The 21,578-nt window shown below is 24.9% G+C and overlaps 3 protein-coding genes across 5 annotated transcripts in view; all 3 read left to right on the forward strand.

Moving 5' to 3' along the window:
- The window catches only part of LOC122500335, a 31,072-nt gene extending 28,180 nt beyond the window's left edge, over positions 1-2,892 (forward strand). For both annotated transcript variants that reach the window (XM_043609220.1, XM_043609219.1), the window contains exon 2: positions 753-2,892. In XM_043609220.1, coding sequence (XP_043465155.1) covers positions 758-2,506 — 1,749 coding nt within the window. In that variant the 5' untranslated portion in view covers positions 753-757 and the 3' untranslated portion in view covers positions 2,507-2,892. The remainder of the gene's footprint in view (positions 1-752) is intronic.
- A 1,188-nt stretch (positions 2,893-4,080) lies between these two features.
- Positions 4,081-9,242, forward strand: LOC122500332. The gene is made up of 2 exons (XM_043609217.1): positions 4,081-4,210; positions 7,079-9,242. Exon 2 carries the CDS (start codon positions 7,084-7,086, stop codon positions 8,785-8,787), a length of 1,704 nt encoding a protein of 567 aa, XP_043465152.1. The 5' UTR covers positions 4,081-4,210; positions 7,079-7,083; the 3' UTR covers positions 8,788-9,242.
- A 1,272-nt stretch (positions 9,243-10,514) lies between these two features.
- Positions 10,515-20,027, forward strand: LOC122500321. Of its 2 annotated transcripts, none has more exons than XR_006301458.1 (2): positions 10,515-10,747; positions 13,673-14,632. XR_006301458.1 is itself a non-coding variant. In XM_043609201.1 (2 exons), exon 2 carries the CDS (start codon positions 17,720-17,722, stop codon positions 19,463-19,465), a length of 1,746 nt encoding a protein of 581 aa, XP_043465136.1. In that variant the 5' UTR covers positions 10,515-10,747; positions 17,715-17,719; the 3' UTR covers positions 19,466-20,027. The 2 variants fall into 2 exon arrangements, 1 of the variants encoding a protein (XP_043465136.1); XM_043609201.1 differs by lacking the exon at positions 13,673-14,632 and adding an exon at positions 17,715-20,027.
- The last annotated feature ends 1,551 nt before the right edge of the window (positions 20,028-21,578 follow it).

A 21,578-nucleotide genomic window follows, 5' to 3' on the forward strand; every position in this document is an offset into this window, starting at 1 on the left:
TATACCCGACAATTTTCGACGGTTACCAAAACTACTTTCTCTGTGAGAAAGGAAATAGAAGAAAATTAATTTTTACCATACAGAAAACAAACGCAATTTTTAAAAAATTAAAAACAGGTTAAAATCAACTTTTATGGATATCGAAACAAAAAAATTAAATTAAATAAAAAAAAATAAATAAATTGAATAATAATAATAATAATAATAATAATAATTGAATTCTTGCGAAGGATTTTATTAGGATTTTTCTGAATAATAAAATTTTTTCTGAAAAATTTCATTGTAATTTAAATGATAAGAAAACATGAAGAATGCGATTTTTCCGAGTCTTTGACTCGGAGTGATTGCATTCTTTATGTTTTGTAATAATATTCTTATAAATTGTTGAATTTCAAAAAGGTTTGAATTTGAATGTATTAAAGAATTTTTATTTCTACGGAAAAATAATAATGATTAAATATTTATTTAAAAAAGAAATTATTGACGTTTTTGAATAATTTGACAATTAATGAAATTTGTAAATAAATGTAATAGAACATTTTTTTGAGTATCTAATAAATTTTATAGTGAATTAGAATATTTTTTAGGGTCAGGGAAAAAGTGAAAATTTTGTTTAGAAATCAGGGAAAAGTCAGGGAAAAATAAAATTAAATATTTGTGGCAACCCTGTATTTGCTCTATTTTCCTTTAATATTATATTTGAGTTGCATTATTATTTAGTATTTGAATTTAACCATAATTTTTTTATTCAGTCGTCATGAACGTCGCAACACCCAATCATGTGCAGAAGTTAGTAGAAGCTCTCCATGATGCATCGAAACTAATGGAAACAAACGTCAAATACGAAGATGTTGCTGTTTGCTTAGGAAGCACTGGATCTGGCAAAAGCACCTTAATAAATGCCCTCATTGGTAACCGTTTGAAAGCTGAAAGAAATGGAAGATGCAACACCATTGAGATATCTTTAGCTGATGATCAAGCTTCAGGACCTCAAATGGGAATCGCTTCTACAGTTTCCTCAAGTTGGATGTCAAATACTTTTCCTTCCATGAGTATCTGGGATACTCCTGGTTTCGATGATGCAAGAAGTGCTTCGCTAGATGCAATTAATGCTTCCTACATTTTCCACTTAATCCGAAAAGTTAAGCCGTTAAAAATTATCTTAGTTGTAGATATTATTGACATTCTAAATGACAACGTCAAACCGTTTTTGTCTGTTCTAAATGAACTTGAAAATCTGTTGGGGGATCAAATGAAATCCATGTTTTCTAGTATTTCCGTTGTTTTTTCAAAGGTACCCGATTTTATAAATGATATTCCAGTAAATATCGAATTTATCACTGACACTTTAAAAGAAAAGTTTCTAACAACCGAGGACTTGCTGTTAACTCCTTTGACGAAATACTTTTTACTGTATTTAACAGAAAATGTGGATCGCGTCGCTCTTTTTAAAAGAGTGGAACCAGGCGAAAATATCTTTGTAGCAACTGATAATATTCGTCAAGTTATTAATAATTCCACAAGCTTAAACAATGACGCTCTAAAGAAATTGAAAATTTGTATTCCCAATTCTTCCAAGATTTTTCTATTCAATGCGCGTTCATCAGTATTAATTTCAAAAGCAGAATTTATGGAATTACGTAACATTTTGCGTTCCGTATATGAGTCAAAAAATGATGTTTTAAAGGATATAATAAATAAGAAAGCGAACGAATGTGAAATACAAACTTATTTGAATGATTTGAAGTTAATCGGAAAACAAATTTCTATCATAATTCAAGAAAATAATTTAACACTGAAAATTGAATTTCTAAAATCCATTGATGTTTCAATTCGAAACAAAATTGAAGAACATAGATTGACGGAGAGAACACCATTAATTAAGTTCAGTGATAAACTTTTAGAAATGAATGAATTGGATGAACTTTCTTTAAAGCTGCATTCAATTCTATGTTATGTATCTTCGAAAGTAAAAAAAGCTATTTTATTTTATAATTTTATATTAGGGACGATACCAGATAAAGAATATTTTGTTTTGAAAAATGAAGAACATAAAGAGTATAAAAAAAGGTTGTATGATTGTAAAAAAGAATTACAAAAAGTAATAAGCAAAAATAATGAAAGAAAAGTTTTCTTTGAGAATTTGGGTACAAAAAAAATAGTTTTGTTTTCTGAATCAGAATTAGATGAATTACTAAAGAAACAAAATGAAAATTGGAAAAATGAAATCGAAGAATTTGAAAGAAGGGTTCATCAAATAAATGAGGAATTGCAAAGTGTAGTAGTAGAACCAAAATTTAATGATAAAGCATCTATGGCCCAACCTCGTTCAAAGGCATTACAATCAGAATCCAGTACAAGAGACGACCCTACAGTGTTTTGGACACTTTTTATTATAAAACTTATAGCAATAGTTTTCTTTTGTTGGTACAATTGGGACAAAATAGTACAATTTTTTTATTTGTTTAAAAAATTAGTAAATAAACCAGTAAGAGTCCGACAGTAATCGGCCACTTGAGAAAGCTTTAAAAAATCGTCTAAAAAATTTTTTTTTCTATTACAAAAGTTTAGATTTGTTTATGATAACCTTAGAAATGATTAGCAAAAACAAAATATTTTTTTCTCATACGGTTTTATAGCTATTCAAAATTGAAAAGTGGCCGACTACTGTCTGGTTTACCCTATATAGTGTATATTATACACTAAATAGTAAATACCAACAATAAGTCAAGAGAAACAACTTATCAAGTGAAAAATTAAACTATGAAAATATAACCTTTGAATGTAAAAGAAGTATTTTACATTATGATTTTATAGTTGAGACGTCGGAACTGGAAGTTTTGAGTAATGAAGTAAATAAATTTAAAACAAAGGATGGTAAAATACATGAGAAGCTGCAAAATCTATAGTAGTAGAGAATAATTGTATATCATTATTTTTTCAAAATAGTTACAAATAATTTGATTTTCATTTAGAGACATATTTTTGTCAACGAATATATTAATCTAAAAAATGAATTATTTTAATCTTCTTTGTTGCATAAATTTGTACTTTAACGATATTTAATATTTTATTGTTTATTGTGGTTCTACTTTCATTTATTCTCTACTCGTTACATTTATTCTACATTCATATATAATATTCGAATGAAAAAACTTGGAGGTTCTCTAAAAAGTTGTATTTTAAAACTATTTGTGTGTAAACTTTATCAGTAAATAATATAGTTTCTATATTTTTTGTCTACCTAAACTATTTGATTTAACCTACCTATAACTGAAATAAAGAAATTTTTCTGATCGAGTAATAGAGGTATATCAATACTGTATTATTTAAAGTTTAGAGTAGAGTGACATGGAAAAGCTACTTTTTTACTTTTTACGCTATAAAATCGGAATTAAAAATTTCTTTCCAAGCTTCTAACTAGTTTGGAATTTTTTTCTATTCCATAAAAAGAACTAAGTTATGAGAGATTGAGCAAGGCATTCTCATTAAATTTTAATTAGTTATTTTCTGCTAATTCTTAAATTGAAAAGTTATGCAGGCCTTTTTTGCAACATTTTGAGTATTTAAAAAGCCACATTGCGATTTAAGAAAATTTAAATAAATTTAAAATTTTAAAGAATTTTTAGCATGCATTTCCTAGTTGTCGAAAATTTCATAAACTTGTCATTTACTTCTAAACATGTTATAAATTTATTTAAACAAAAAAAATTCTCACCTTCATAATCATTGATTTTTTTTCAAATTCTTTCAGGTCATATTTTTTCTTCCAATCACACAAAACTATTAAACCTTATTAGCATCTGAAAAATAAAGAATTTTCCTGCGCAGGATCATGTATAGAAAGCTTTACATGGTACATTGATAGTTAATGTTCCTGCATTGGAACCTGTATATCGTTTTCAGGTTTAAAAGAGGTTTAAAAAGAGAGGGTCAAAAGAGGGTTTAAATTTTGACTCGGGAAGTTGCAAGCTTGCGTTCTGTTTAGGGTGGGTTTGCGACCACCTTAAAACCCCCACCCAACGTGAAGTAGTTAATTCCTGTACTGCACGGCACAGTTTTAGTAAGTGGACAAGACTGAGTCGACGCGGTTCATTGCGAAAAACAGGCAACTTTATGGCGACTCTATGTGAAACGTGTTGCAGTGCATTATTAATTGAATAAAAATATATTTACATTTAACGCCAATTGTGAGCAGAGAAAGGCTTCGGTAAGTTGACCTCATCTTGTGTTTTCTTTTCAACTTTTCTTTAGCATAAAATTTTATATTGAACAAAGTGCCTTCTTATTCAGGGTTCAGTTCCAAATTCCGTTATCGAAGGACCCCGCTGGAAATACATTATACACGAAAAAATTATTCACCTGGAATAGCTATGCTTTCACTAGTTTTACTGAGGCATTTGATATGAAAAGACGGGGTCATATCTCCGTTTTTTCTCAAAATTTGGAAAAATGTTGTCCCTAAGGTGAACAATAAGTCTACCAAATTTGAATTAAAAATTTTGCATATTTTCGCAAATATTTGCATTTAAAGATTTTAACAATTTTTTTTCTTTTGCTCACAACTTTTTTTCTAATAAAAATAGAAAAAAATTATACAAATGTTTTTTACACAAAATAACGTAATGTTTTAGGAAAAAAACATTGAAAGAAATAAAAGTTAATTTTTAATTAATTTATTTAAAAAATAAAATTTATTTTTAAATTTTAACCCTGTTCTCCCTATTTTTCAAGCTTGAAAAAAATTTTAAATATAGCTTATTTCATAATAAAGAAGTAGTTAAATTTTTAAAATGTCAATATTTTTTGTTTTCGAGAAAAAAATTATTTAGTTTTGTAATCCGACCGCGCTCCACAGTGAATCGAAACTGCAATTTTTAAAAAAGACGTTTATTTTCTTATTCCGTTACTGCACATACCCTAAATCAGTTCCAATTCATCCAAAATGACCACCAGACAATTAATAAGACATAAAATAATTTATTTAAATTGTTATAAACAATATTAATTAACAAATAGATAACTTTGATTCCTCTCCACTAAAAACTTTTTTTCACATTTTCTATTTATTTTAAGTTCATTTAAAGAATATACATCCTTTTTGTTTAAGAAATAACATATTTAAATTGTCATAAACAATATTAATTAACAATTAGTTAACTTTGATGAAAAAAATTTTATTGAACAGGAATCAAAATTTCTATTTTTTATTTACCTAATATTTTTTATAACAACTTAAATATTTTACATTTAAAACCAAAAGGACATATATTCTCAAAATGAACTCAAATTAAAAAGAAAATGTGTAAAAATAACATATTTAGTAGAGAGAAATCAAAGTTAACTAATTATTAATTTATAACAATTTAAACACGTTATTTTTTAAACAAGGAGGACGTATATTCTTTAAATGAACCTAAATAAATAAGTAAACGTGAAAACAAATTTTTTTATTGAACAGGAATCAAAGTTAACTATTTTTTAATTATTATTGTTTATAACAATTTAAATAAGTTACTTTTTAAACAAAAAGGACATATATTATTCAAACGAACTTAAATTATGAAGAAAATGTGTTAAAAAACACATTTTAGTGGAGAGGAATCAAAGTTATCTATTTGTTAATTAATATTGTTTATAACAATTTAAATAAATTATTTTATGTTTTATTAATTTTCTGGTGGTCATTTCGTTTTAATTGAAACTGATTTAGGGTATGTGCAGTAACGGGTTAAAAATATAAACGTCGTTTTTTTAAAAATTATATTAATTTATTAACTTTAATTAAAAAAATTATAAACAATTAAAAACTTAAAAATCGATCTCGAGGAATGTCTTAAGAATTTATTCCCCTTTAATTTAAAACAAAGAACACTCAAATCGATTAAAAATTGTAGGCTGTAGACTGTTTTGAACAGTAAATTGCAGTTTTGAACCACTGTGGGGCGGTCGGATTACAAAACTAAATAATTTTTTTCTCGAAAACAAAAAATATTGCCATTTTAAAAATTTAACTACTTCTTTATTATGAAATAAGCTATATTTACAATTTTTTTCAAGCTTGAAAAATAGGGAGAACAGGGTTAAAATTTAAAAATAAATTTTATTTTTTAAATAAATTAATTAAAAATTAACTTTTTTTTCTTTCAATGTTTTTTTCCTAAAACATTACGTTATTTTGTGTAAAAAACATTTATATAATTTTTTTCTATTTTTATTAGAAAAAAAGTTGTGAGCAAAAGAAAAAAAAATTGTTAAAATCTTTAAATGCAAATATTTGCGAAAATATGCAAAATTTTTAATTCAAATTTGGTAGACTTATTGTTCACCTTAGGGACAACATTTTTCCAAATTTTGAGAAAAAACGTTATTCTAGAGAAAGTTAACACTGTTCCAGATAAAATTTTTATTCCGAGTAGATTTGTGTCCCAGTAGTCAAAACAAGTTTTTCTTTAGGTTTTTTGAATTTGATAGTTTTCTTTAGACTGAATACAAACATAAAATTGATAAGAAACTCGCCTGGAACCTAAAACTAATGTATTTCCTTCGGGGTCCTTTATTTCCCCAATTTTACATTTTATAATAAAAATTATCAGAATTAAGAAAAAAAATTTCTGCATTATTTTCGAACTTGAATGGGGGATGAACATATCCTTATCGGGAAAGACTTGAGTGGCTCAATATGAAAAATAGAAGTTTATTATTTATTGGAAGTTTAATGTATATCTAATTCTCATAATACTAAAAGACCAAAATACATTCTTAATAAACTCACTTTTAGATCTGAGATCACTTTCAAAGAACTTATATGGCCTAATTTACTAAGAATTCATAAATGTAAGACTGAGCAATACAGAAACTCTCTTATTTTAACAGGAACATCTTTGTGAAAGTCGCTTATCTTAGCTCACTATATACAAAATGCAGAGACACTTGTCTCATTTAACATTTATTATGTCTGTTCAGTATCAATATTGTGCGATACAATATTGTATCATTTGATCTATTTTCTTTTATTTATATACTTTAGTTGCATTATTATTTAATATTTTAATTTAACAATAATTTTTTTATTTAGTCGACATGGACGTCGAAACATCAGTCGTGAATAACTCGCCGGAGGAAAATCCACTCGATGATGTGCAGAAATTAGTAAAAGCTCTCTATGATTCTTCGAATTATATGACAACGAACGCTAAATATGAAGATGCTGCTGTTTTCGTAGGAAGTACTCGATCTGGCAAAAGCACCCTAATAAATGCCCTCATTGGTAACCGTTTGAAAGTTGAAAGAAATGAAAGAGGCAGAGCCATTGAGATATCTTTAGCTGATGGTCAATCTTCAGGACCTCAAATGGGAATCGCTTCTACAGTTTCCTCAAGTTGGATGTCAAATACTTTTCCTTCCATGAGTATCTGGGATACTCCTGGCTTCGATGATGCAAGAGGTGCTTCGCGGGATGTAGTTAATGCTTCCTACATTTTCTTTTTAATTCGAAGAGTTAAGTCATTAAAGGTTATCGTAGTTGTAGACATTAATGACATTCTAAATGATAATGTCAAACCATTTTTGTCTCTTTTAAATGCACTTGAACATCTTTTGGGGGATCAAATGAAATCCATGTTTTCAAGTATCTCCGTTGTTTTTTCAAAGGTACCCGATTTTATAAATGATATTCCAGTAAATATCGAATTTATTACCGAGACATTAAAAGAACAGTTTTTGACGACCGAGGACTTGCTTTTAACTCCTTTGACGAAAGACTTTTTACTGTATTTAACAGAAAATGTGGATCGCGTCGCTCTTTTTAAAAGAGTGGAACCAGGCGAAAATATCTTTGTAGCAACTGATAATATTCGTCAAGTTATTAATAATTCCACAAGCTTAACTAATGACGCTCTAAAGAAATTGAAAATTTGTATTCCCGATTCTTCCAAGATTTTTCTATTCAATGCGCGTTCAGTTTTAACTTCAAAAGCAGAATTTATTGCATTAGGAAACATTTTGTGTACCGAATGTCAGTCAAAAAATGAAGGTTTAAAAGATTTAATAAATAAGATGTCGAACGAATGTGAAATACAAACTTATCTTAATGATTTAAAGTTAATCGGAAAACAAATTTCTATCATAATTCAAGAAAAGAATTTAACACTGAAAATTGAATTTCTAAAATCTATTGATGTTTCAATTCGAAACAAAATTGAGGAACATAGATTGCTGGAGAGAGCTCCTTTAATTGAGTTCAGTGACAAAATCTTAGAAATGAATGAATACGATGAACTTTCTTTAAATTTGCATTCAATTCTATGTAACGTATCTTCGAAAGTAAAAAAAAATATTTTATTTTATGATTTTATATTATGGACGACAATAGATAAAGAATATGGTGACTTGATAAATAAAGAACATGAAGAGTATAAAAATAGATTTTACGATTGTGAAAAAGAATTACAAAAAGTAATAAGCAAAAATAATGAAAGAAAAGTTTTCTTTGAGAATTTAGAAAGAAACAAAATAGTTTTGTTTTCTGAATCAGATCTCGATAATTTACTAAAGGAACAAAATGAAAATTGGAAAAATGAAATCGATGAAGATGGAAGATGGGTTCATCTAATAAATGAGGATTTGCAAAATGTAGTAGTAAAACCTGATTTACGTGATGAATTTATGCCCGAAACTCATTTGTTGATAATGATTTTTTTATATACATATTGGGCTATAAAACTAATACTAGCTTTTTCTGAAAACACGAAAAAAAAATTCAGTGATAAAACGTTAGAAATATGAATGAATCGGATGAACTTTCTTTAAATCTGCATTTAATTCTATGTAATGTATCTTCGAAAGTAAAAGAAAATGTTACTTTATGATTTTATATTAGGGACGATAATAGACATAGAATATGATGACTTGATGAATGAAGACCATGAATAGTATAAAAATAGATTCTATGATTGTGAAAAAGAATTAAAAAAAGTAATAAGCAAAAATAGTAGATGAAAAGTTTTCTTTAAGAATTTAAAAAAAAAAATTTTCCACATATTTCCGACCGCATCTGACATTTAACAGAAAATGTGAATCTCATCGCTTTTTTTAAGAGAATAGAATCATGTGTTTATTTTCCTGTATTAACAGCATGTGATTGTTACAGAATTCAATGTTAATTTTTTCGACCACTTTTGTCTTAAAATATTAAATAAATTAAGCTAGTTTTTTGTGAATAACTCTAAAATATCATAAAGAAGGGCAGTGATGTGAAAAAGTTTTAATATTTTTAAAATTATTTATTAAAAAATAACTTTAAAATGTATGTCACATGCTGTTAAGTCCTAGTAAAATTTGACAATATTCGAATGAAAAATTTCGAGGTTTTTTAAAAAGTTGTATTTTAAAACTATTTATGTGTAAACTTTATCAGTAAATATAATATAGTTTCTATATTTTTTGTCTACCTAAACTATTTGATTTAACTTATCTACTATAACTGTATTTTCATTTCTAATATAAAATAAACTAATAAAAATTTAAAAATCAAAATTATTATAAATGTAAAACCAAAGAAAATTTCTCAACACAATTATTAATAATTTTTCTTTTTCGTGGAGAAAGCTTTTTAGTACATCAAAATGTAAAAACCAAAGTTGGTTTAATTCTGACATGACAAAGAAATTATTTTTACAATGTTTGATTTTTTAATACCTATGCAATTATTAACGCATAGTCAACCCAGAAAAATGAAATAAAAGATTGTTTTTTTAAACAAAACAAGAAATTCATAGATTTCTCTTTCAACAATTCAAAAATAATGTCAGAATTCAAACATTACCCCTTGTTTTTGTTAAAATTAAAAAAACTACTTTTAACAGGAAAAAAATGAGAAAAAAGATTAATTTTTTAAAGGAAGCATACGTCTCTATATTTTTGTTTTAAAAACTCAAAATCAGCGTCAGAATTAAAACGTCACCATTTGTTTTTTTAGAATTTGAAAAAATTGCCCTTAAAGTATGATGAAATTCATATTTTTCAAACGTTGTTAAAATAAGAATACAGAAAGGTATACTTCCGTTAAAAAATTTAAGGGTAAAGTTAGTCTATTTTTTATTTACTGAATACGACAGTAATCGGTTACCTAAAGCAATCTTCACTGTTTAAAAAATGCAATTCATATTTATTTTTCAAATTCATTCAGGTGATATTGTTTCCTTACGATCACACAAAACAATTAAAACAATTAAAAATTGGAGTTGTATTATAATTGCCCTATAGAAGATGCAAATAACAGTTTTTAAATGATTTCAATAAATCTATTAGGACAGATAGAAAATTAAAAAATTTAATTTTTATAAAAATTTGAAATCCTCTTTTCAAACCTCTAAACATCGGAATATGGATTTTCCGCATCGTTTTTAGGTTCAAAAGAGGTTTGAAAAGAGAGGGTCAAAAGAGGGTTTAAATTTTGACTCGGGAAGTTGCAAGCTTGTGTTCTGTTTGGGGTGGGTTTGCGACCACCTTAAAACCCCCACCCAACGTGAAGTAGTTAATTCCTGTACTGTACGGCACAGTTATAGTAAGTGGACAAGACTGAGTCGAGGCGGTTAAAACTCATCGCCGGCCGACTGGTTCATCGCAGAGACACAGGAGACAAAAGATTTAACACCCACAACCGGCAATGTGAAACGTGTTGCAGTGAATTATTAATTAAATTAAAATTACATTGAGTGTCAATTGTGAGCAGAGAAAGGCATCTGTAAGTTGACCTCCTATGTTTTCGCTTCAATTTTTCTTTACCATCAAATTCTACTATGATAAAAGTGCCCTCTTTATCAGGGTTCAATTCCAAGTTTTCCTATCAAAAGGACCCCGCTGGAAATACATTATAGTTTTGTGCTCCAGTTGATTTTCCATTAAGTTTTTGAATTTAACACGTTTCATTAAACTGAATACAAATTTAATATTAATAAGAAAATCGACTGGAACCCAAAACTAATGTATTTCCTTCGGGGTCACTTATTTCCCGAATTTTCTCATTAATTAAATATGTTTCAAATTAATAAAAACCGGTACAATCAACTAAATATAAACGATAGGAAAGTCTGGATATTATAAAAGTGAGGAAAAGTTATATATTTATTTTTTTTACTAATGTAAGAAATATTTCTTTATGATTTTGAAACATAAACTTGCTGTTGAAGGCACTTTTTGAATACGAAGTGTGAGAGAACGTTAATAGCTACTGTGAAATCTGAAACCATTTGTTTGCATTGCAATTATTTTTAATAAAATTTTAATCAAATTCCTCGATAAATGTAATTATTATTAAAAATTTTATTAGAATTCGTCAAACGGATTAACTTATTTAAAAATTTGTTGATAAAATTCTTAACGAAAATTCCATTTTAAGAAACATTTAAAAATACAATAATTTTTTTTTTGCATTTAAATAATTAAATTCTAGTAGATTTTTCTAATAAAAATTAATTTAAAAATGGATTTCAGTTCAAAACAATTATATTTTAAAATTCTCAAAAAACTGTTTAAAAAATTAATAAAAATAATGGATTTATAGAAAAAATTTAATTAACATTAAAAGAAATTGAATTTTGGAGAAGTTACAAATTATTGAAGAAATTCTATTGTTTTCAAGAGTAATAAAATCCTTCGCAGAAATTTAATTATGTTAAATAAATAGTAAAATTCTTTTTAGGAATTCAATTATTTTTATAAATAATAATAACTCAATGCAGAATTTCGACTATTTTTAATACAATTCTTATCGAATTTCTTGGAAAATTAAAATTATTCGAAGACATCAATAACATCAATTAGAACCTTTTGAAAAACAACTTATAAGAATATTATTATAATTTTCATGATTTTAAATCAATTATTATTTTCTACAATTTAAAAATAAAATTCTTCTTTCAATTAATTATTTTTATTAACATTAGAAAAAGTTCTTCTTTCAGAATTTTTAAATCCATTTGTTTAAAAATTCAATTTTACGTGAAATTTTAAATTAAAAAGTATGAATAATTCAAATTTTCAAAGATTTTAATTTTAAACCTTTACAAAATTCAATTATTTCTAAGAATTTCAATTATATGTAAATTCTCCAAAATTCAATTATTATCTAAAATTTTAACTGAAATATATTAATTAAATATTGAGGATTGCTACAGGTCAGGGAATTCAGGGAAAAGTCAGGAATTTTTATTAAAATACCCATGAAAAAATTGAATTTTGGAGAAGTTATAAATGATTACAGAAATTCAATTATTTTCAAAACTAATAAAATTCTCGTCAAAAGTTAAATTATTTTCAAATTTTTTTTTTAAATTCTTGGAAAAAATTCAATTATTTTCAATTATTTTCCTCAGTTCAATGATTTTCAATATCTACTATTTTAATAAAATTGTTCAATACAATTCAATTACACTGCAAAAAGAAGTATCTTATTTAAGATGTTTTGGTAGTCATTTCTAAGATGTTTTTGTAGTCACTTTTAAGTTATTTAAAATATCTTAATTTAAGATGTTTAAAGTATCTTCGTACACATTTTCATCATATTTTTTGGGAAAAAAGTTTTGAGGTTAACTATGGGCTTATATGTAAGACATTTTATGCATCTTAGTTTTTAGTAACTTAAATTTTTTTCGCATCTTACAATTCACAAGTATCTTATTGCTAAACATCTTATTGAGACAGAAACATCTTCATTTAAGATACTTTAAAAAACTTACAGAAGTATTTTACTTTTTTAAGATAGAAGAAATATCTAAGACGTATAAAACATCTTAAAAATCAGTAAGATACTTTAGAAAACATCTTATTTTAAGATGTAAGATACCATTTTTCCATCTTACATCTTATTTTAAGATATCAAATAAGACACTTATTTTTGCAGTGTACTTAAAAAATATTTTAATAAAATTCTACACAAACATTTAATTATTTTCATAATAAATAATAAAAATTTCACAGGAATTCAATTATTTACAAATTTTTCATAAATTTCTTCCCATTAATTCAATTATTTTGATAAATAATCAAACTCATTGCAGAATTTTAATTATTTTGAATACAATGTAAATAAAATTTGTCGAAAAATGTAATTATTCTTAAAAATTTTATTCAAATTCGTCAAAAGAATCCAATTATATAAAAATTTCTTGATAAAATTCTTTATGATAAGTCACTTATAAGAAACATTCAAATATTCAATAAATTATTTATTTTTGTATTTAAATAATTAAATTCTAGTAGAATTTTCTAATAAAGATTGATTTAAAAATAAATTTCAGTTAAAATTTAAAATAATAATTGAATATTAAAAGCAATAAAATGTAAAATTTAAATATACAATAATATAAAGTTGAAAAATATTATTTCACGAATTTCAATCTTGTTTAATTAAAAATCACTAAAATTTAGTATAGAATTCATGTAGAAATTGTATAGAATCGGTCTAGTGAAATTCTATAGAATATTCACTAAAATTCCTATAGAGTGATTCTATAGAATGATTCTGGTGAAATTCTATAGAACTTTTTCAGCTGGGGTGTCAATATTAACGCAATATTGTTTGTGCTATTTGCTCTATTTTCCTTTAATATTATATTTGAGTTGCATTATTATTTAGTATTTGAATTTAACCATAATTTTTTTTATTTAGTCGTCATGAACGTCGCAACACCCGATGATGTGCAGAAGTTAGTAGAAGCTTTCCATGATGCTTCGAAACATATGACAACAAACGTCAAGAACGAAGATGCTGCTGTTTGCTTAGGAAGCACTCGACCTGGCAAAAGCACCTTAATAAATACCCTCATTGGTAGATAAAGAGTATGATGACTTGCTAAATGAAGAACATGAAGAGCATAAAAATAGATTTTATGAATGCGAAAAGGAATTACAAAAAGTAATAAGCAAAAATAATGAAAGAAAAATTTTCTTTGAGAATTCAGATATACAAACAAAATAGTTTTGTTTTCTGAATCAGATCTAGATAATTTACTAAAAAAAAAATGAAAATTGGAAAAATAAAATCGAAAAATTTGAAAGAAGGGTTGATAAAATAAATGAGGAATTGCAAAATGTAGTAGTAGAACCAAAATTTAATGATAAAGCATCTATGGCCCAACCTGGTTCGGTGGAACCGCATTCAGAGTCTTGTTCGATATGTTGTAAAATAATGATTAGTATATTTATAATTATAATTGCAAAAGTACTAGCATTTATTATTTATCTGAACAAGAAAAAAGAAGTTTTGTATATTTAAAAAATAATGTGTGTTTAATATTTAATATATGATGTGTTTAGCATAAAAGAATTTATCTTTCTCGAGAGTTATAACAAAACAGTTTGCTTACGAGTTACGGACAGCTAACAACTTCTGCAATATTCAAATGTAGATTTATACACGATAAGTATATAATCCAATTGTACAACAAATTTGCAATATTGGTAAAATGTAATTTTCATTATTTTTATTCTTCGAATAAATTTTATGATTAATATCATGTACAAAATTAAATTAATTTAAACACAATTTAAATTTTACCTTTAAAATTATTAATATATAGTTGCACTGCAAAAACAAGCAACTTAAAATACATTGTATTAACTTTTAAAACGTTTAAAACAACTTATTTTTTCATCCTTCATCTTAGAAACAAATGCATTTTAAAATACTTTTGGTAACTTTTTGTAAACAACTTAAAAACTAATTAAAAATACATCTTTTTAAAAAAAATTATTTGCACGATTATTACTATTACAATATAATGAAAATTAATTATAGAAACATAATTAATATTTATTTATTATTTTAATTAAATTTACCTATTTAAATAACATATTTTTATTTACTGAAATTGTTTTATTATTTATTGCGATTCTTATAAGATTATTAAACAATATTAAAATTTTTTTTAAATACGTTAAAAGTTTAAATAATTAAATGAATATAAATAATGCTGATTATTTCTGTTTAATTGTGAACTCGAACGAGTCTTTTAATAAAATGTTTCTTTCTCGTTCGGAATAATTTACACAATTAAGAAAAAGGTTTTTTAATTAAGTAACTCACAAATTCACAAAGCAACGTATAAAAATTTATTAAGTTCAAAATTTAGTTTTTCTTGTTATTTAAATCACTACAAACTCTTTTAATAATTACGTCTTCACTGAACATATAAATAATAGTTTTTGATAAAAGTTCTGTACACAAATTAAATATAAAAGTTCTATTACTATTTCGAAGGTTCGAGCACGACTCTCTCTTTTCATTAATCACCACTCATTAACATGAATACAAACACACACACACATTTACTCATACAATTAACTTTCATTTAATTGACGTCTAATCATTTTTCAAATTCGTCACTTTTATTCTCGCTTGTCGACAAATTGAAAAGTAAATGCGTGCGAAAAAAAGTAGCGGCCAACTTAGGACTAGGTTGGAGGGCAAATTAGGACCACTCTCCCCTAATTCGAATAAAATTTTTAATAGGAATTAATTTTATTTTCAAAAATAAGAAAATTCTTTACAGGATTTTAATTATTTTCAAAATTTTGTAATAAAATTGTTGTTAAGAAGTCAATTATTTTCAAATTTTTCAATAAAAATGTTGTTAAGAATTCAATTATTTTCAATATCTGTAATAACATTTTTTGCATGTATTCTATTTATTATCATAAATAATATTATTCTTTGCAAGAATTCAATTATTTTCATAAATAGTGAAATTTTTCGCTGCAATTTAATTACTTTTAAAACAATTTCGATTAAATTCTTCTATAGAACCCATCAACAAATTTTAATACATGGTAGAAATTGAATCATTTATATTAATAAAATTGTAGAAACTTTTTTGAAAGAAATTATTAAAAATAATTTTTCGAAAGAATATATTATAATTAAATTCTCTAAAGGATTTTCAATTATTTTCATAAATTTCAATAAAATTCATTACAGGAATTCAATTATTTATCAATACAATTTTAATTAAACTCGAAAGAATTCAATATTAATCTTCAAAAATTTTAATAAATTTTTTTGAAGAACTTTACATAAATGTTTTCTAATATTTTATATTATATATCCATGTGGAAGCATTTCCGGAAATAATTTTTTCCAGAAATTCTTTGAAAATTATTCAGAAATACTCCTGAAATATTGTAAATAGTGTTACTTAGAATAAATCATAGTTCTTAGAATGTATTTAAATTTTACCAGTAAATTATTTTTTGGAATTCAATTATTTTTAAAAACTTGAATAAAATTCTTGTTAAAATTTCACAGGAATTCAATAATTTATAACATTTTTAATAAATTTCTTTGAAATAATTCAATTATTTTCGTAAATAATAAAATTTTCACATGAGTTCAATTATTTAATATACAAAATTTCATAAAATTTTTCGAAAAATATCCATTATTTAAAAAGATTTTTATAAAATTCGTCGCATGAATTTAATTATTTAAAAAAAATTTAACAAAGTTCTTTTCAAGAATTCAATTATTTTTAGAAATAATAAAATTCTTCACCGATATTCAATTATTTTAGAAAAATTTTAATAATATTTTTGGGAAAATTTCTTAATTATTTTCATGAATAATAAAACTCATCGCAGGATTTTTCAATTAATTTTTGATACAATATTTTAATCAAATTTTTTTAAAAAATGTAATTATTCTTAAAAATTTTATTCAAATTTGTCAAAAGAGTACAATTATTTAAAAATTTGCTGATAAAATTCTTTATGAGAATTCAATTTGAACAAACATTCAGTTATTCAATAAATGATTTATTTTTCAATTTAAATAATTGAATTCTTCTAGCATTTTCTAATAAAAATTGATTAAAAAATGAATTACCGAATAATCGATTTATTATTATTTATGAAAATAATTGAATTATTGCAACGAATTTTATTAAACTTGTAATAATAAAATCTGTTATACCCGACAATTTTCGACGGTTACCAAAACTACTTTCTCTGTGAGAAAGGAAATAGAAGAAAATTAATTTTTACCATACAGAAAACAAACGCAATTTTTAAAAAATTAAAAACAGGTTAAAATCAACTTTTATGGATATCGAAACAAAAAAATTAAATTAAATAAAAAAAAAATAAATAAATTGAATAATAATAATAATAATAATAATAATTGAATTCTTGCGAAGGATTTTATTAGGATTTTTCTGAATAATAAAATTTTTTCTGAAAAATTTCATTGTAATTTAAATGATAAGAAAACATGAAGAATGCGATTTTTCCGAGTCTTTGACTCGGAGTGATTGCATTCTTTATGTTTTGTAATAATATTCTTATAAATTGTTGAATTTCAAAAAGGTTTGAATTTGAATGTATTAAAGAATTTTTATTTCTACGGAAAAATAATAATGATTAAATATTTATTTAAAAAAGAAATTATTGACGTTTTTGAATAATTTGACAATTAATGAAATTTGTAAATAAATGTAATAGAACATTTTTTTGAGTATCTAATAAATTTTATAGTGAATTAGAATATTTTTTAGGGTCAGGGAAAAAGTGAAAATTTTGTTTAGAAATCAGGGAAAAGTCAGGGAAAAATAAAATTAAATATTTGTGGCAACCCTGTATTTGCTCTATTTTCCTTTAATATTATATTTGAGTTGCATTATTATTTAGTATTTGAATTTAACCATAATTTTTTTATTCAGTCGTCATGAACGTCGCAACACCCAATCATGTGCAGAAGTTAGTAGAAGCTCTCCATGATGCATCGAAACTAATGGAAACAAACGTCAAATACGAAGATGTTGCTGTTTGCTTAGGAAGCACTGGATCTGGCAAAAGCACCTTAATAAATGCCCTCATTGGTAACCGTTTGAAAGCTGAAAGAATTGGAAGAGGCAACTTCCTAAAGATATCGTTGGCTGATGGTCAATCTTCAGGACCTCAAATGGGAATCGCTTCTACAGTTTCCTCAAGTTGGATGTCAAATACTTTTCCTTCCATGAGTATCTGGGATACTCCTGGCTTCGATGATGCAAGAGGTGCTTCGCGGGATGTAGTTAATGCTTCCTACATTTTCTTTTTAATTCGAAGAGTTAAGTCATTAAAGGTTATCGTAGTTGTAGACATTAATGACATTCTAAATGATAATGTCAAACCATTTTTGTCTCTTTTAAATGCACTTGAACATCTTTTGGGGGATCAAATGAAATCCATGTTTTCAAGTATCTCCGTTGTTTTTTCAAAGGTACCCGATTTTATAAATGATATTCCAGTAAATATCGAATTTATTACCGAGACATTAAAAGAACAGTTTTTGACGACCGAGGACTTGCTTTTAACTCCTTTGACGAAAGACTTTTTACTGTATTTAACAGAAAATGTGGATCGCGTCGCTCTTTTTAAAAGAGTGGAACCAGGCGAAAATATCTTTGTAGCAACTGATAATATTCGTCAAGTTATTAATAATTCCACAAGCTTAACTAATGACGCTCTAAAGAAATTGAAAATTTGTATTCCCGATTCTTCCAAGATTTTTCTATTCAATGCGCGTTCAGTTTTAACTTCAAAAGCAGAATTTATTGAATTAGGTAACATTTTGCGTTCCGTATATGAGTCAAAAAATGATGTTTTAAAGGATATAATAAATAAGAAAGCGAACGAATGTGAAATACAAACTTATCTTAATGATTTAAAGATATTCGGAAAACAAATTTCTATCATAATTCAAGAAAACAATTTAACACTGAAAATTGAACTTCTAAAATCCATTGATGTTTCAATTCGAAACAAAATTGAAGAACATAGATTGACGGAGAGAGCACCATTAATTAAGTTCAGTGACAAAATTTTAGAAATGAATGAATTGGATGAATTTTCTTTAAATCTGCATTCAATTCTGTTTTATGTATCTTCGAAAGTAGAAAAAGCTATTTTATTTTATAATTTTATATTAGGGACGATACCAGATAAAGAATATTATGTTTTGATAAATGAAGAACGTAAAGAGTATAAAAAAAGGTTGTATGATTGTGAAAAGAAATTACAAAAAGTAATAAGCAAAAATAATGAAAGAAAAGTTTTCTTTGAGAATTTAGGTACTAAAAAAATAGTTTTGTTTTCTGAATCAGAATTAGATGAATTACTAAAGAAACAAAATGAAAATTGGAAAAATGAAATCGAAGAATTTGAAAGAAGGGTTCATCAAATAAATGAGGAATTGCAAAATGTAGTAGTAGAACCAAAATTTAATGATAAAGCATCTATGGCCCAACCTCGTTCGAAGGCATTACAATCAGAATTCAGTACAAGAGACGACCCTACATTGTTTTGGACACTTTTTATTGTAAAACTTATAGCAATAGTTTTCTTTTGTTGGTACAATTGGGACAAAATAGTACAAACTTTTTATTTGTTTAAAAAATTAGTAAATAAATTAGTAAGAGTCCGACAGTAATCGGCCACTTAAAAAAGCTTTAAAAAACCGTCTAAAAATTTTTTTTTCTATTACAAAAGTTTAGATTTGTTTATGATCACCTTAGAAATGATTAGCAACAAACAAAATATTTTTATCTCATACGGTTTTATAGCTATTCAAAATTGAAAAGTGGCCGACTACTGTCTGGTTTACCCTATATAGTGTATATTATACACTAAATAGTAAATACCAACAAATCAAGAGAAACAACTTATCAAGAGAAAAATTAAACTATGGAAATATAAACTTTGAATGTAAAAGATGTATTTTACATTGTGATTTTATAGTTGGGACGTCGGAACTGGAAGTTTTGAGTAATGAAGTAAATAAATTTAAAACAAAGGATGGTAAAATACATGAGAAGCTGCAAAATCTATAGTAGTAGAGAATAATTGTATCATTATTTTTTCAAAATAGTTACAAATAATTTGATTTTCATTTAGTGACATATTTTTGTCAAAGAATATATTAATCTAAAAAATGAATTATTTTAATCTTCTTTGTTGCATAAATTTGTGCTCTAACACTATTTAATATTTTATTGTGGTTCTACTTTCATTTATTCTCTACTCGTTACATTTATTCTACAATCGTATATAAATATTCGAATGAAAAAACTTGGAGGTTCTCTAAAAAGTTGTATTTTAAAACTATTTGTGTGTAAACTTTATCAGTAAATAATATAGTTTCTATATTTTTTGTCTACCTAAACAGCCTAAACTATTTGATTTAACCTACCTATAACTGAAATAAAGAAATTTTTCTGATCGAGTAATAGAGGTGTATCAATACTGTATTATTTAAAGTTTAGAGTATAGAGTGACATGGAAAAGCTACTTTTTTACTTTTTACGCTATAAAATCGGAATTAAAAATTTCTTTCCAAGCTTCTAACTAGTTTGGAATTTTTTTCTATTCCATAAAAAGAACTAAGTTATGAGAGATTGAGCAAGGCATTCTCATCAAATTTTAATTAGTTATTTTCTACAATACAATTATAGTTTTATATTATTATTTATTATAAACAATTAAGTTCAGGGTTGCCACAAATATTTAATTTTATTTTTCCCTGACTTTTCCCTGATTTTTAGACAAAATTTTCACTTTTTCCTTGACCCAAAAAAATATTCTAATTCACTATAAAATTTATCAGATACTCAAAAAAATGTTCTATTACATTTATTTACAAATTTCATTAATTGTAGAATTATTCAAAAACGTCAATAATTTCTTTTTTAAATAAATATTTAATCATTATTATTTTTCCGTAGAAATAAAAATTCTTCAATACATTCAAATTCAGACCTTTTTGAAATTCAACAATTTATAAGAATATTATTACAAAACATAAAGAATGCAATCACTCCGAGTCTTCGACTCGGATAAATCGCATTCTTCATATTTTCTTATCATTTAAATTACAATAAAATTTTTCAAAAAAATTGTATTATTCAGAAAAATCCTAATAAAATCCTTCGCAAGAATTCAATTATTATTATTATTCTTATTATTCAATTTATTTATTTTTAAAAATTTTTTTTTATTACAAGTTTAATAAAATTCGTTGCAATAATGGAATTATTTTCATAAATAATAATAAATCGATTATTCGGTAATTCATTTTTTAATCAATTTTTATTAGAAAATTCTAGAAGAATTCAATTATTTAAATTGAAAAATAAATAATTTATTGAATAACTGAATGTTTGTTCAAATTGAATTCTCAAAAGAATTTTATCAGCAAATTTTTAAATAATTGTACTGTTTTGACAAATTTGAATAAAATTTTTAAGAATAATTACATTTTTTAAAAAAATTTGATTAAAATATTGTATCAAAAATTAATTGAAAAATCCTGCGATGAGTTTTATTATTCATGAAAATAATTAAGAAATTTTCCCAAAAATATTATTAAAATTTTTCTAAAATAATTGAATATCGGTGAAGAATTTTATTATTTCTAAAAATAATTGAATTCTTGAAAAGAACTTTGTTAAATTTTTTTTAAATAATTGAATTCATGCGACGAATTTTATAAAAATCTTTTTAAATAATTGATATTTTTTCGAAAAATTTTATGAAATTTTGTATAA

The sequence above is a fragment of the Leptopilina heterotoma genome, unplaced genomic scaffold (genome assembly GCF_015476425.1).
Source record: "Leptopilina heterotoma isolate Lh14 unplaced genomic scaffold, ASM1547642v1 Lhet_183, whole genome shotgun sequence".
Lineage (NCBI taxonomy): Eukaryota > Metazoa > Arthropoda > Insecta > Hymenoptera > Figitidae > Leptopilina > Leptopilina heterotoma.

Excerpts from the sequence above, each read along its gene's own strand:
- LOC122500332 (XM_043609217.1), top strand. The coding sequence starts at position 7,084 with ATGGACGTCGAAACATCAGTCGTGAATAACTCGCCGGAGGAAAATCCA.
- LOC122500321 (XM_043609201.1), top strand. The coding sequence starts at position 17,720 with ATGAACGTCGCAACACCCAATCATGTGCAGAAGTTAGTAGAAGCTCTC.